The sequence below is a fragment of the Choloepus didactylus genome, chromosome 3, assembly GCF_015220235.1.
Source record: "Choloepus didactylus isolate mChoDid1 chromosome 3, mChoDid1.pri, whole genome shotgun sequence".
NCBI classification, from domain to species: domain Eukaryota; kingdom Metazoa; phylum Chordata; class Mammalia; order Pilosa; family Megalonychidae; genus Choloepus; species Choloepus didactylus.
The window spans coordinates 99476132-99493194 of NC_051309.1; the positions used below are offsets into that span (position 1 = coordinate 99476132).

Sequence of the window (17063 nt, forward strand, 5' to 3'; positions counted from 1 at the left end):
GTCTCTCTCTCTCTCCTCCCTCCCCCCCTCCCTCCCTTTCTCTCTCTCTCTCTCTGCCTGAATTTCATTCTACTAATAAAGAATTACAGTTTTCCAGATTAAAGTCCAGCCTGATTCAGTTGGTCATACCTTAACTAAAGATAACACTTTCAAAGATACTATTTAAAAAGGGTTTACACCCACAGGAATGGGATTAAGATTAAGAGTGTGTTTATTTTCTGAGGTACACATTCAACCTAAAACACCTAGTAAGAGAGACACTAAATGAGAGAGATCATTTCTTGACAAAGATATTCAGAAAGACTTCTACCCAGTAACAACGAAAGTAGCATGGGCTTCAGCTCTCATATAGAAGCAATTAAAATTGGGCTGGCTTTCCTAGGTTTATGGATATATATTAGAGGGTTTACAATCCTTTCAAAATATAATGCCGTGGCTGTTGAGGCCGTTGAGGCCGCGGATCGTAGCGCGAGGCTCCAGATGGAGGCGGCGCCGGACCCCGGGCCGGGGCTCTGCTGCAAGCCCGGCGGGTGGCTGGACATGAGCCACGGCTTCGTGCACCACATTCGACGGAACCAACTCGCCCGGTACCGCCCCGCCCCGCGCAGCCACCCCCGGCCCTGCCCGGCCCGACCGTCCCTGACTCCCGCTCGGCTCCCCGCAGGGACGACTATGACAAGAAGGTGAAGCAAGCGGCCAAGGAGAAGGCGAGGAGGCGGCACACGCCCGCGCCGACAGGGCCCCGTAAGCCCGACCTGCAGGTGTACCTGCCGCGACGCCGAGATGACTCTACCCGCCCAAGCAACCCAGACTGTGAGGAGTCCGGCGAAAGCAGCAGTAGTGGTGGCTCCGAGCTGGAGCCTTCTGGGCATCAGCTCTTCTGCTTAGAATATGAGGCCGACAGCGGAGAGGTCACGTCAGTTATCGTGTATCAGGACGATGATCCAGAAAGGGTGATAAAGGAGGTGTCAGACCACACGCCTCTGGATCCACCCATGCGAGAGGCCCTGAAGTTGCGCATCCGGGAGGAGATGGCAAAGCGCCAGAGCCGACCCTGACCAGATTGGACACATCCTCACCAAGCTGGATTCTCTGCAGCACTCAAAAGAATTCTGCCCAGGAGCTCCCCACTGGTTTGGGTGTGCCAGAATCGGTCTGTGCTGACCTTGAGACCCACCACCCCACCTGACCCCTAGAGCTGCTGGCAACCACAGAAGAAGGGTATTGCAGGAATACACCTCGCCTCCTTGCAGCCATTCTTTCCTGTATTTTGGTCTATATTACCAGCCTAATATTCTGGAATTTTCTGAGAACTCTGTTCAGCTAGCATGGTGTTCTGGAAGCAGAGACTCCAGACAGAGCTGGGGTTTATGAAGCTTTCTCATTGAGATCATTTGCCATGGGACACCCAGCTGCACCTGCTCCACCCTGCCCCATGAGCCATGTTTGTTATTTTATGGTTCCTTTTTTGTGCGTGTTCTCACTTCCATCCAGTGCCATGTTTTCCTAGCTCTTTTTTTCAACTCTATTTCTTTCTTCTTTCCTTCCTCCCATCATTCTGCCTCAGATAGAATCTATCAGTTCTCCTTCCACCCCTGCCCTCAAGTGACTGCCCTCTGGATGCCAGTCACACAAGAATCTTCTCAAAATTACAGTGCCTCCAGCTGCTCAGGGCTTTGCAAGTAGCGAGTTCTGAGAACCTCCCTTTCTCACAAGACCTCCGCATTACTGCTGCCAATAAAGTGGAAGACGCTTTGTTTTTGAGGCCTCGTTGAAAGCTGTCTCCCTCCCCTTCCATGGCTTTTGCGAGTTTCTCACATGTACCACTGCCTTGCACTGTCTAGATAGGAGACCTAGGAAGAAGATGCCAGAGCTAAACCTCAAGGATCTCTTGTGGGAAAACCTGCCTTGGTTAAGGCTACAGAATTCTAGCTTCCGACCTCATCCCTAGCTGGGAACAGACTATCCTCTGCTCAGAGTAAAGGGAAATTAACAAAACAAGCTTGAAACTGACTCTAAATGTGGCACAACTGTCTTGAAAATACTTACAAAGGGAAGTTCAACATTAGCAATAATTACCTGTTTGGAGTTCTAATTGCAAAAAAAAAAAAAAAAAAAAAAAGTCCTGAACAAAGCCCCAGAGGAAGTGAAATGAGCCTCTCTTCTCTGCCCCCTTTCCTACTCTGTACTTTCTCATTTCCTACCTCCTAAGAGCATATAAACTGAGATCCTTGGAATAAACATCCCCAGGAATATAACTGCTTCTGCCTTGTGAACATTTTTCCTAATGCTGGGTTAGGCTAAGGCCTGAGAAGTCCACAAGATATCCTGTGCACCAAGGTTCAGAGTCACTTCAGTTTTCCAGCAAGTCAGCCTACCCTCAGTGACTTGAAGTGTAATGTTTACGTGAGCCCATGAGGCACCAAGACTTGCCGAAACCAAAGCCCGCTGCCCCCGGAGTTCCCCAGGAGTCTCAAGATCAGTCTGACATTTCCATCTCTCTCAGCAGCTTTTCTCATCAAGGAAACCTGAGGGTCATATTGGTTTGTGTCCTACACCCCTGAAAATCTACAACTTCCAAAATGGGGCAAGGAGCTATTTTAACTGCGCCTTTAAATTGCAGCAAGCCACAGTTTGCAGTGCCAGAAGAATGCTGGGAAGGTGCGCGAGGTGGATCAGTTACAAGGGCCTGGTGGCGAAGTTGGCCGGGGACCAGAGGGCCTCTAACCCAGGGGGCTGGGCCAAGGTTAAATGCCTTAAATTTGCCAGTCTTGGGCTCAGTTCTCCTTTCAAAGGAGAGTCTTTGCCCTCTACTTACTCAGCTGGCCTGGAAGTGCCTTTTGACTTAACAATATTAACTACCTTCCAAAGCCTCCTGAGTCGAGGCTCTGCCAAACTCCACCTCCATTGTTTCTGCAGGTCAGAAGACCAGTAATTTTAGCCTTTCAGCTCTTCAGTTGACCTTATGACTTGGAACATAGGATTTCATTGGAACTCTTTTAAGTGTCCTAATCTAGAAATGCTCTTTGGGTCTGTCTGCTTACATCTGGATCTCCTATTTCCTGGTTTTATTATAGAACTTACAAACAAGATCAGAAGAGGAGTTTGGGGGTGCAGCACTTGAAATTTTAGCCTCCTTTCTTGTTTCATGAGATGGGAAGAAGGTAGCATTTAATGTGTACCTTCTGCATTCTTTTATGCTTTTGTCCTGTAATCCTCAGAGACCCTCTCAGTAGGAGACTGATGGGAACACCTTGCTCTTAAACTTCTTTCATGAGCCATTTTGCTTATGGAATACACATAAAATATTTTCCACACAAGAAAACATTCTAATTCTTTGCTAATTTTTGCAGTGTTTATCTGTAGCACTAAGGCTGGTACTTAAATGAGAGGTTGATGTCAGAGCTGGCCCACTGGAGGTTTTACACACATTTAAGTGATGCTGCCATTACTCCGGACGTGCCTGCAGTGCCTGTGTGGGCTTGGTTCTCACAGCCAACTGATGGCCTTGTGTAGTTGAACGCCACTGCTTATTACCACCCCCCATCTGGGGTCCAAATTGCTACCATCCAGTTTATTCGCCAGACTTGCTTCCATGCATCTTTCAGCAGTTTTGGAAAATTAGTGCCTTGCAATCCAGGGTATGTTCCAGAGTGTTTCCCACAGGCTCTAGAGATGTCCCAGAGAGGACCAGCCCTCTCTGTAGGGTGCAGTGACAACAGTGTTGGAGTAATTGGAGCCCTCCAGTGGGCTGCTTCAGACTCAACGCTCATTTGACTATATTCATTCTTGGCTTTCAACAAAAGTCTGGTGGCCTGATAGATCTATCTCATGCCCATCCAAAATGGAGTTCTCCTACTGAAAGTAAGCCTTCAATTTTAAGGCTTTATGTTTCCTGGGCCACAGTGAATAACATTACAAATAGAAGGAAGCGGGGTTGTAGGGGCTTTGGGCTGTGCAAGAATAAACAGTGACACTCAAGTCCTAGCCAGCTGGCAAGTAGGGAAATCTTTGAGGAACTTAATGCAAGAAAGGAAGAGAAGAATGGAGAGCTTTTTGTACTGAATAGGAGCCTCTGGGGCCCAGCCAGCCAGAAGAACCAATGTGGACAATGACAACTGCTTTCCCCTGTAAGAGCCTCTCTGTAAAGGACGTTCCACCTCCATGGTCTACTCTGAGGGGCACTGCCAACCTGAGATTAGCCCACGCAGGCTGGAAGAAGCCTTTTGGGGTGGTGAGTGTCCAGCCTGCTGTGTATTTGGCAGGACCCATAGGTGATAGGGTAGTGGATCCCCAGCTGGTTCACGAGTCTAAATGAGGCCTTTGCATGTAGAAAGAGGAATAAAGACGTTACCTTCCTCCCTCCGAGCCTTCTCTTTGTAGAATCACCATGGAAGGATAACAGTTACTTGAAACATTTTAAACTCCCTCATTGAATTCCTGTCCCTAAACACCCAGAATCAGATAGCCATAAACACCCACCCCACATTTCCCCAGGAATTGGGACCGATGGTAGAAGTGAAAACCTTCTGAGTGAGTGGCTCCTCTGCTTTCTCAGAACCAGCACTGGTGATGGTGGTAGTGTTAAATGTGTAAAAAGCCATGCATTCTTCTGTTTCTTCTCTTCCAATGTTTCTGCTATGTGGACAAATAAAATGAAGTATGCCAAGTATTTGAAAATCCTGGAAGGAAGATACTTTTCAAATACAGTTTGTTTTTTAACCAATAAACTTACTATTTTTACAGCAAAAAAAAAAAAAAATATAATGCCAAAGATTATATGTGGGTACATTTTCCTGGGCTGAAGTCCATGACTACTGCTTAAACAATTCTTAAAGGAGTTCATGAACTCCAGTAAACTTAGTCTGTTTCCAACTCCAATATGGTAATCAGAGACAGAGCTACTGATTGCATGATGAGCTGACATTTGCCTAGTTCCGGGAAAAGAATGGAATGGTCTTTGTGCCTATAGCTGTTTACTGACATATTACTGAGATACTCACTAGCAAGGTCTCAGAACAAAACAAAACAAAACAAAAAGCTATAGAAAGATTTGTATAACAGAAATAGTTTAAAATACTATATCAATATATATGTTGAAAATGAAAATTTCAATTTTTAATACTATTTTTTTTTCATCTATGTTGCTCATGTGGCTTAGGGTACAGATGCTTTTCTCTCTCAGTCTGCCAAAGTCTTGGCCTTGTGAAGTTATACAGAAGTACCAGACTCTTAGTTCTGCCACGTCCTCAGTCATGTGCTTTATTCCCAGGTCCTTCTGAGGCCCATTACAGTAAATTCTGCAGCTTGCACAACCTTAATCTTTATATGAAAATGGGAAAGTCATTTTCATTTTCATTCCTGGGTCTTCATCATTTAATTCCATCACTTCTACCACATCTTCTATAGAAAACAAAATACTTTCTACCTACCTCTCCCCCAACTCCTCTATGCCAAGAAGGAAACCTCTCTTTCTTCTACCTACACCACTTCTGCTTTTGAAAGATACATCAAAATCCCTTTCTTGGAAAAATTGGACACAAAATTTGGCATCATTTACTGGTCCTATTTGGCATCAATGACTGGTCTAATTTCCCAATTCACTTAATTAAAGACCACATAGGCACACTGAAACCTTTGTAATGAACATTCATTGAATAAATATTTATCAGATGAAGGAGTTGTAGCTATAGAATGCCATGAAATTGTTTCATTTTTTAGTCTCCCAGATGCTAATTTAGTTTCCATAAATATTTATTTATTTATCCTCTTAACAAATAAATATTGGATTTTTACCATGTGCAAACAACATTGATCCAGGCATAAGCAATAAAATAGTAAACAAGTTAGACAAAGTCCTACCTTTCATGCTATTTATATTCAATTGGACATATAAATTTTATACAATACAATTTCTGGTTATTAACAGAGTAAATGGATTTAGAGTGAAAAGTTTGGGGAAGAAAGCTATTTGTAACAGCATGGTCAAAAAAGACCTCCTTGACAAGCACATGTTTGGGGAAAGACCTGAAGAATGTGAAGGAGTGAGGCTTGTGATGGTCTGGAAATAAATAATGCCAAGTAAGGGGAAAGGCTAAAGCAAAGGCTCTAAAGTAGGAAAAATCTTGACCTGTAAAGCAATCATCAACTACTCCAGTAGTTATTTATATTTTACAGCATAAAAGAAAGTGAAACACACAGAAATTTTATCACTTTGCTCAAGACCACACACTTTGTTGGTGAAACACCTAGGACGAGAGCCAAGATTGATGACTTGGCTCATGCAAATATTCCACATACCCATAATGCAGCCTTGAATGCTGCACAATTCAGAGAAGACAATGAAGATGGTTCCTTCTAATAAAGAAGTTGCCAGGTAAGCCCTTGTCAAGGAAATGGCTCTAGTTTGGTTTTGACGAAAATAGAAAAATATAGACTAGGGACATTCTCTCCACCATCTCTTAAAGAGGAAGGGGTTTATTTTGTTCACCTTTGTATTCCCAGCAATTAGTGTAATGCCCAGGACAAAGTAATTAATATAAATAAAGATCACATGTGACTGAGATTTGAAGCATGGAGTTCTGATTTTAAGTCTGTATCACCTAATGACTATAAACCCTTGCACCTAAGTAGCTAAGAGTTTAGAGCACTTAAGGATAAATGCAGGCTGTGTCTTTGGGAATATTAATGAATTCTCCTATCATATATGAGATACCATCAGGGTAGAGAATAACAGGGAGAAAAATAAAAACCAAACAGGTCAGAAGTTGGATTAGCTGAAACGACAAGTGTAAGATCTAGGGCTAGACAGACAAATGACAATTATAACACACACACACACACATACATATATAATTTTAAAAGACCACCAGCTGCACACTTGAGTTATTCTAGACCAAAATATGAGATGTTAGCTTGGGCAGATAGCCTACTGGTCCTGATTTTTAAAATGATTGCAATGTCATGTAACCATGGAAACTGCCATGGTTTCCAATTTTTAAAATGTTATTTCAGAAGTCCAGTGGTAAACTATGAAACCCAGTTCCACAGAAAATAATAGTAATAGTTGGGTGGGACAGCCTAGTGAAAACAGCCTGACTAAAACACTGCAATGAGAATCTAGGTTTGTCTGAATAATGCCAAAATGAGAATGTTCTGGGATGTTACACTAATTACAAGCTAAAAAGTTAGTCTGTCATAAGTTCGTAGGTACTGGTAAAACACAGAAAACTCCTTGGTCAGAGATGAGAGACTTTATTAACTATTTAGTAATCCTGAATTTAGGAAACCCTAATCTATTAAAGGTGGCTGCTAGCAAACCTGCCCAATCATTGCCCCAAAAAGAGACATTATATTTACTATCTGGATAACAAACAAATCTGCCTCCACTCCAGAAAAAGACACAATCTCTATCTTCCAAGGTTATTTACTATACAAATATCCTTGAAAAGATAGTCTGAAACAAAAGTTGTCAGTGCCTCTGCTGAGAAAATAAGCAGAAACACATAAGAACTACTCCAAGATTTGGAGACAAACAAATAGTTGTCTCCAACAGGTAAGCTAAGAAAAATTCATGCAAACCCTTCAGGGGTTTAAAGGGTTCTAACCTAAAGAATGACCTAAAAGTTGAGTTTTAAGTTGAGAGTTGGCATAAAAAGGGGAAAGAATGACTAATATTTTAGGATCATGCTAATGGGAAGAGCAGTTAGAAAATATGCACCATGAAATGATGAGGGTCTGGATTTAAATGATAGTGAGATTTAAGTACATTGGAAGATTCAATAGAAGTTGTTTAATATTACTAAAATTAGTGCCTTACTGTGGAAAATGAAAGAAAAGTAATATTTTAAAATGACGTCTACAGGTAAAATTTGATACATGAAAGGCATCTTAAATCCATTAATCAGAAAGATTTTTTGAAACATATTTGGGCAAATTAGTTAGACATTTGAAAAAAAAATAAACTTGAATCTGAACTCTTTATCACTCCTCCAAAAAAAGGGCAAACATTACTGAACTTTTCAATAAAAAGTAAATATATAAAATGGATGAAGTAGAAGAAAATATCATGCACACATGTATTTCTCCATAGCGATAAATAAATAAACAATACCTCTCCCCACAAAAATCTGCATCATTGTAGGGAAAACCTTCCTAAATACAGATAAAAGTGCATAATTCATAAAGGCATGCATATTATAACATTGTATCTCTATTTACAGTCCTGCCAATTTTGTGCTATATTTGCATGTTATTCTAATTGTCAGTTTCAACTCCAGAAAACATTATTAGCTCTGTTTTAGACAGTCAAAATAATTTGTAGTTATTAATATATTTACCTTTTCCATTGCTCCTCACTCTTTCTGAATTTTCTTGCTTCCATTTGGGTATCATTTAGCTTTTGATGTGAAACAACCCAAATTTTAATGGCTGGCTTTAAACAATCATTTTGTAAAGCCCAAGTTTCAGTACATCAGCCCAGTAGTTCATTTAGTGAGGCCTGGCTTGCTTAACAACTAGACTTTTTTATGCTTTTGTGATCAGTTTGCAAATAAACTGGTTGCAGACCTCACTCACTTATCAAGTAGTTGGCAGGCTCGTTGGTCTAAGATATGTCTCAGTTGGGAAAACACAGTAGAAACTTTACTCTATATGGCTTCTCACCATTTTTCACATGGTGGTTTCAGGGTTTCAGAATATTGCAAAAGAGCAAGTCCCAGTGCATAAGCCTTTTCAACTCTCTGATGGTGTCAGATTTTGTCAATTTCCCATTGGAATAGACCTGGCAAATCCAAATACAATTAGTGGTGAAATCAACTTCAAATCTTGATACAATTATCTGCAATGACAAATAGCAAGAGTGTGGATGCACACAGGGTAGAAATTTTGGCCATTTTTATAGTCTACAATAATCAAAAATCATCTCTTTCCTGAAAAATTCTTGTACTGTTTCTTTCAGTGTAAGTCTGCTAATGACAAATTACCTCAATTTTTGTTTCTATGAAAATGTCTTTATTTTACTTTCACTTTTGAAACCTCTTTTTAGTGAGTATAGAATTCTAGATTGACAGTTATTTTTCTTCATTTCTTTAAAAATATCATTGTGTTGTCTGGCTTGTGTGGTTTCTTATGAAAGTTGACCATTAAATTTATTTCTTCTCCTTTAAGGTAAAGTTTCTTTAATTTCTGTTTGATTTTACAATTTGGTTTTAGCAAAATTCACTATGATGTGCCTAGGTATGCTTTTCTTTATATTTATTCTGTGTGGAGTCAGAACATCTTGAATCTGTGGATAGATATCTTTCATCAACTTTGGCAAATTCTCAACCAATGTCTTCACATAATGCTTCACTATTCTCATTCTGGGACTTACATATATGTTGGAACTTTGCAGTCAAATTCCCTTATAGTAGTTTTCTCTATTCTCACTCTTATTTTTTTTTTAATTTTACTCCAAACTAATTATATTTGATAGTTTGAACTGACTGCCTGTTCATTAATCTGTATTTTTGTTGAGCCTATTTTAATATGCTATTTTGCCTATCTTTTTTTTCTTTTTTTTTAATTGAGATTGTTCAGATACCATACAATTATCCAAAGATCCAAAGTGTACAATCACTTGCCCCTGGGTACCCTCATACAGCTGTGCATCCATCACACTTAATTTTTGTTCGATTTTTAGAAACTTTTCATTACTCCAGACAAGAAATAAAGTGAAAGATGAAAAAAGAAAAAAAGACAAGGAAACTCTAATCCTCCCCTATCCCTAACCAACCCCCCTCAATTGTTGACTCGTAGTATTGATATAGTACATTTGTTACTGTTTATGAAAAAATGTTGAAATACTACTAACTGTAGTATATAGTTTGTAATAGGTATATAGTTCTTCCCTATATGCCCCTCTATTATTAACTTCTAATTGTATTGTCATACATTTGTTCTGGTTCATGGAAGTGATTTCTAGTATTTGTACAGTTGATCATGGACATTGCCCACCATAGGATTCAGTTTTATACATTCCCATCTTTTCACCTCCAACTTTCCTTCTGGTGACATATATGACTCTGAGCTTCCCCTTTCCTCCTCATTCACACACCATTCGGCGCTGTTAGTTATTCTTACATCTTGCTACCAACACCCCTGCTCATTTCCAAACATTTAAGTTCATCCTAATTGAACATTCTGCTCATACTAAGCAACCACTCCCCATTCTTAAGCCTCGTCCTATATCTTGGTACCTTATATTTCATGTCTATGAGTTTACATATTATAATTAGTTCCTATCAGTGAGACCCTGCAATAATTGTCCTAAGGTGTCTGGCTTATTTCACTCAGTATGTTGCCCTCGAGGTTTTGTCATCAACGCATTTTTTTTTAATATGGTTTTGTTCACTCACCATACATTCCATCTCAAGTAAATAATCGATGGTTTTCTGCATGGTCATACATTTATGTGTTCACCACCTTCACCATTATCTATATAAGAGCATCTACATTTCTTCCACAAGGCAGGAGGGAGAGTCAAAGAAGGTAGAGAGGCAAAAGAAAGAGGAAAAAAAAAGACAGCTAGGAAGCAGCAAAAGGAAAAATAACCTTAAATCAAAGTAGAATAAAGAATCAGACAGTACCACCAAAGTCAAGTGTCTAACATGCCTCCCCTATCCCCCCCTCTTATCTGCATTCACCTTGGTATATCACCTTTGTTACATTAAAGGAAGCATAATACAATGATTCTATTAGTTACAGTCTCTAGCTTATGCTGATTGCATCCCTCCCCCAATGCCTCCCCATTTTTAACACCTTGCAAGGTTGACATTTGCTTGTTCTCCCTCGTAAAACAACATACTTGTACATTTTATCACAATTGTTGGATGCTCTAGATTTCACCAAGTTACACAGTCACAGTCTTTATCTTTCCTCCTTTCTTGTGGTGTCTCACATGCTCCCCATCTTCCTCTCTCAACTGTATTCATAGTTACCTTTGTTCAGTGTAGTTACATTGTTATGCTACCATCTCCCAAAATTGTGTTCCAAGCCACGCACTCCTGTCTTCTATCACCCTGTAGTGCTCCCTTTAGTATTTCCTGTAGGACAGGTGTCTTGTTCACAAAGTCTCTCACTGTCTGTTTGTCAGAAAATATTTTGCGCTCTCCCTCATATTTGAAGGACAGCTTTGCTGGATACAGGATTCTTGGTTGGTGGTTTTTCTCTTTCAGTATCTTCAATATATCACACCACTTCCTTCTTGCCTCCATTGTTTCTGCTGAGAGATCCGCACATAGTCTTATTAAGCTTCCTTTGTATGTAATGGATCGCTTTTCTCTTGCTGCTTTCAGGATTCTCTCTTTGTCTTTGACATTTGATAATCTGATTATTAAGTGTTTTGGCGTAGGCCTGTTCATATCTCTTCTGTTTGGAGTACGCTGCACTTCTTGGATCTGTAATTTTATGTCTTTCATAAGAGATGGGAAATTTTCATTAATTATTTCCTCTATTACTGCTCCTGCCCCCTTTCCCTTCTCTTCTCCTTCTGGGACACCAATGATACATACATTATTGTACTTTGTTTCATCCTTGAGTTTCTGGAGACGTTGCTCATCTTTTTTCTTTCTTTTCTCCATCTGCTCCTTTGCGTGTAGGCTTTCAGGTGTTTTGTTCTCCAGTTCCTGAGTGTTTTCTTCTGCCTCTTGAGATCTTGCTGTTGTATGTTTCCATTGTGTCTTTCATCTCTTGTGTTGTGCCTTTCATTTCCATAGATTCTACTAGTTGTTTTTTTGAACTTTTGATTTCTGCCGTATACATGTCCAGTGCTTCCTTTACAGCCTCTATCTCTTTTGCAATATCTTCTCTAAACTTTTTGAATTGATTTAGCATTAGTTGTTTAAATTTCTGTATCTCAGTAGAAGTGTACGTTTGTTCCTTTGACTGGGCCATAACTTTGTTTTTCTTAGTGTAGGTTTTAATTTTCTGTTGTCTAGGCATGGTTTCCTTGGTTATCCAAATCAGGTTTTCTCAGACCAGAACAGGCTCAGGTCCCAGAGGGAAGAAATATTCAGTATCTGGTTTCCCTGAGGGTGTGTCTTAGAAAATTGCTCCACCCTTTGATGCCTCGGGTCACTGTGCTTTTCTGCCCAGCAGGTGACACCTGTTAGCCTATAATTCTTGACTGGTGTGAGGAGGTATGTCCGTGTTCCCCCAGGCTCTGGGGTCTGGTTCTGAATGGAAAGGGTCCCACCCCTTTCCTCCTAGAGAAGACAGACCCCTCAGGTGGAGGTCATTAGCATTTCAATGGTCTCTCTCTCTCTGCTTGTGCTGTCTCCACCCTTCTCTGCTTCACAGCCCTGGAAACTGAAAATGACTGGGGCTTTCTCCACTGAGCCAAAAAAGAAACAGATAGTCCCCTTCAGACCCAGTCCAAGGCCACCCTCTGGCTCTCCCAGGTCAGTCGTCACCCAAAGCCTCTGTCTGTTTTTTGGAGATGCGTACCTGTAGTGAGCAGTTCACACTCGCTACTTAAAACCCCAGTTGGAGCTCAGCTGAGCTATATTCGCTTGCTGGGAGAGAGCTTCTCTCTGGCACCACAAGGCTTTGCAGCTTGGGCTATGGGGGAGGGGGTCTCACGACTTGGATCCGCAGGTTTTACTTACAGATTTTATGCTGTGTTCTCAGGCATTCCTCCCAATTCAGGTTGGTGTATGATGAGTGGATGGTCTCGTTTGTCCCCCCGCAGTTATTCTGGATTATTTACTAGTTGTTTCTGGTTTTTTGTAGTTGTTCCAGGGGGACTACTTAGCTTCCACTCCTCTCTATGCTGCCATCTTGCCCCTCCTCCCTATTTTGCCTATCTTTGAATTCTTAATTTCAGTTATTATATTTTTCAATTCAATCATTTTTATTTTTTTTCATGAATTTCATTCATTTGGTAAAATTCTACATATTAATATAGTTATTTAAAGCTCATATGTGCTCCAATATGGAGTTCACCTTGAGGTCAATTTCTATTGTATATTTCCTTTCGTTTTTCCCTTTGCTCTCATTTGGCCCTATTTCCTGGCATGCATGGTAGTATTTCAGTGTATATTGGACATTGTATCTAGAGAATTGTACAGGCCCTGTTTGATGTTATCATTCTTCAGAGAGGATTTATTTGCCTTCTGGAAATTTCATTGAAAATGGGCAGCTCACCATGGCTCAGTTCTATCTAGATTTTTTATTGTGTGGGAACTGGTCTACTTCTGGATGTCTCTTATTTTTAGAGCAAAACCAAAAATGAATTTCAATTGAAAATCTGGGATGCTTATCAGGACACCTACTACTTGGTGAGCCCTTAGCTCCAATTTTTGTCTCTCCTGCCAAATAAGTCTGCAGCACTTTTTGTTTAACTTTTTATTCTTTTAGTAACTGTGTTCTGCTTGGACTCTCAATTACTTGCCCTTGGCTTATGAAGTTTAAGAAGTTTAAGAATCAGCAAATCTGTCAAAGTTTTCTTTTATCCAAGATCTTCACTCCTTAAATCATGGTTACATTCACAGCCTTGTGCTCCAATATTTGTCTACAAATCCTACAGAGATTGCCACAAGCTCTAGGCTTCAGCTCTCTGTTTGACTTTTACATCCAGTTTAGTGAATGAGCAAATACCCTAAGAAGAAATATAGATCTCACCTCAATGTGTTTTCTTCTCTGCAGAAACTGTGCCTCTCAAATTCTGGCTGCTTTGATTGTTCTGTGAAGTCTGCAAACAAATTTTTCATCTGTTTATATAGTTGCTGTCAGTGGGACCGTTAGTCTACACCTCTCTGTCATAATCAGAAGCAGAAATTCCCATAACAAAATTTAAAGACCAAACAAAATTTTGACAAACACACACACATAAACACACATATGCAAACCTCTTCTTAATTATGGACCACATGATTTCAAGGAATAGAGTTCAAGGCAAGTTAGCGCAAATTTAAGATTTATTAGATGGATACATGGGACTGATTTCAAACCTAATTGCTAAATATTCAATGTGGAACTAAAAATATGTCACATCAATGTCATCTTATTTCTATTCTTGGGGTTGAATGATCTACTTTTTAAAATTTGTGTTCTTTCTGTGCATTTACTTCATTCTTCCACTTTTTAATACAAGCCATCTAATTTCTGATTGCTTTTAAATTTGGCCAGCAGTTGGAAGCAAATCCCAAGTCCATTGACCTTAAAATTCTAGTGCTTCATTCCAGCTGGATGACTTGGTATTTGTACCTATTTAAAAAATAGAGAGATAATTCTCACTGTTGCCAAAATGTAGGGAAAACACACAGAATTGTATCAAAGCCAGAATACTCTACATTGTCTCCTTGTTTCCTTGGTGAATTATCTGTGCTCCTAGCTAATACCCATCCCTTCATTCCCTCTCACATACTTGAAGACAATATTTCAGCAATTTTATTTTCTCTCCTTCATCATCAATTTTCCCTCTCCACTGAGTCGTTTCATCAGCATATAAACCCTGTTATTACTTCACTCATCTCAAAGAATAAATAAATTAATATGTAATTGAAAAAAAATCGAAGACATTTATTTTTCTTCTCTCTCTAGAAACTGCTTCCATTTTCTTCTGCTCTTTATAGCGATACTTCCTGAAAGTGTTGTCTATAGTGCTTTCTCCTATTTTCTTTTGAATTCACCTTATTGAGGTTTTGCGACATCCACTCCACTGTAACTGCTGTTGCCAAGGTCACCGATGAGCATATTCAATGACCAATGAATGCAATGGTCATTTAATTTGATATCAGCAGCCTTTCACCATTCCTGTTTGAAACACTTATTTTTCAGAATGCTACACTCACTGGTTTCACTTCTACCATCATCATGGCCTTTCTTTCTCAGTCTGTTTTGCTGGTTCTTCCTAAATTCCCCACCCTAAAACATGGAAGAGCACCAGAGCTCAAACTTTGGATTATTTTTTTTTCCCTTTTCTATCCATTGTCTCTCCCCAGTCCCATAGCTTTTGGGTCTATATTCTGAAGACTTCCAGCTTCTACCTCTCCTCTAATTTACAGACTCATATATACAACTACTGACTGATAGTCCTACTTAAATATCTAATAGACATCTTAAATTTAACATGACCAAGCTCTGCTTTTTACTGTTCACCCCAAACCTGCCATTCTGTAGATTTCCCTATATGAGTTAATGGCAATACCACTCTTCCACTTGATGTTACCTATATTTCACTCTTACACCATATCTAGTCCAAAGGAAAATCTTGTTTCAATTTTCAAAATATATCCAACGTTTGACTATTTATTACCATCCACAGTACCAGGTGTCCGGCGCCTTCTCGCTCGGTCCCTCGCGTCCTGTCCTCGGCCGGCAAGGAGAACAGAGGGAAAGAAGAGAGAGAGAGAGACACAGACAAACTGACACTTGAGGCACACAACGGCAGTGAATGCAAACCCTTTACTGGAGCCAGGAAGAAAACTTTCTCTGTTACATATTCCACACGAGGCCCTACACCCCGTGGGAGGACAACCTCTATGCGGCCGTCAGGCACGGCTCCCTGTGGGCTGTCTCTCCGAGGCTAGCGCGGGCAATTTCTTATATACGATAGTTACAACCAATGTGCAGGCACTACGTAAGCGTGTACAATAGGCTAGCAGCAACCGCCGCCCCATGCGTCATATGCGGAAACGGGATGCAGGCGCCATCTTGGCTCACTCGATGGGCGGGGGCTACTCTAGAGCAGGTCACTCGATGGGCGGGGGTAACTCTAGAGCAGGTCGCGGCATGTCCACTAGGCCCTAACTCTAGAGCAGGTCGCGGCATGTCCACTAGGCCCTAACCCGGAAAGCGGCTCTCCACATCTCCCCCCTTTTTATATACTTCAACCCAGTGTCTCCATTGATGAGTGTACTCCCGTGGGCTTGAGTGACCCACTACATGTTTTGGTGCTTTGGGGAGTCTGGACTAGGCCCCTGCCATCTCACGGCGGAACCTCTGGCACCGACCAGAATGCTTACCTCATATAGAGACCGGAGAGCCCGTGAGCTGGAAACGACGTGACTCTCCCTACAGTACTTTGCCTCGTAACCGGGTAACGATAGTTGGGACAGGAGAGTGGCATCCAGCGTCAAAGGCGTCACTAGGCGTCTCTGTGCAATGGCCAGAGCCCTGTGTGGCCACAACCAGGACCCCGCCTAAGAGACTTGCCTGAGACAAAATTTGAGACTGCTGGAACTATATGCTATATCCGGGATATGGCCATGGACTCTGCCGCGAACCCTGCCCCAGAGTGCCCCACCCCGAAGGGGATCGATCAGTCGAGAGCCTGCTGTCCAATATGAGGGAGGAGTAAAAGGAATCAACGATAGTTCAGCGAGGTGGGGGCTCAGCAGTGATAAGGCGTTCAGTCGATTGTCGATGGCTTAGCTGCTGCGGGCTAGGTGAAGGAGTCATAGGCGGAGGGAGGTTCAAAGTTCAACAGTTCAGAGAAGCCGGAGCGCGATGTTGGTGCGATGCTTTTGCGACCGAGAAAAGCCTCGTGGTCGTCGAGTCGACCGATGGCGACGGGGTCGTGGAGGTTCGGCTGGCCTTCCGGAGCAGTGGTCATCAGAGGTGGCGAGTTGCTGGTAGAAAATAGCATCAGTTTGTTTTCTTACTAGTTGGACGATTCTGCGAATAATGCAGGGTCCTAAAGCGAGAGCTAGAATAATTATTATTAGGGGGCCAAGAAAAGGAAGGATATATGGGAGGATGGGAGCGAAGAAACTGGACCAATAACTGGTAGCCTCACGATCTCTTTTGCGCTTTTCCAGTCCCTCCCGGACCTTCTTTAGACTATTCTCTGCAAGGCCTGTGGTATTGGCATACACACAACACTCTTCCCCTAGGGCAGCACAGAGGCCTCCCTCTTTGAGAAGAAGAAGGTCGAGACCTCGGCGGTTTTGGAGCACCACCTCAGAGAGGGAATTGACAGAATTTTTAAGATGAGAAATAGCATCTTGTAGGTGACGGATGTCCTCGTCGACAGCCGCCCGGAGGTGAGTTAGGGCGGAACTCTGACTGGCTAATGAAGC

The 17063-nt window shown here is 41.5% G+C and overlaps 1 protein-coding gene across 1 annotated transcript; it reads left to right on the forward strand.

Moving 5' to 3' along the window:
- Positions 1–480: 480 nt before the first annotated feature.
- LOC119528729 (UPF0561 protein C2orf68 homolog) lies at positions 481–1631 on the forward strand. The gene is made up of 2 exons (XM_037829012.1): positions 481–587; positions 665–1631. The coding sequence occupies exons 1-2, from the start codon at positions 481–483 to the stop codon at positions 1056–1058; spliced, it is 501 nt and encodes a 166-aa protein (XP_037684940.1). The 3' UTR covers positions 1059–1631.
- The last annotated feature ends 15432 nt before the right edge of the window (positions 1632–17063 follow it).

Bases quoted from the DNA above. Each gene is read 5' to 3' on its own strand.
- LOC119528729 (XM_037829012.1), top strand. From the start codon at position 481: ATGGAGGCGGCGCCGGACCCCGGGCCGGGGCTCTGCTGCAAGCCCGGC. The intron at 588-664 runs GTACCGCCCCGC...GGCTCCCCGCAG, and splicing joins CGACGGAACCAACTCGCCCG to GGACGACTATGACAAGAAGG.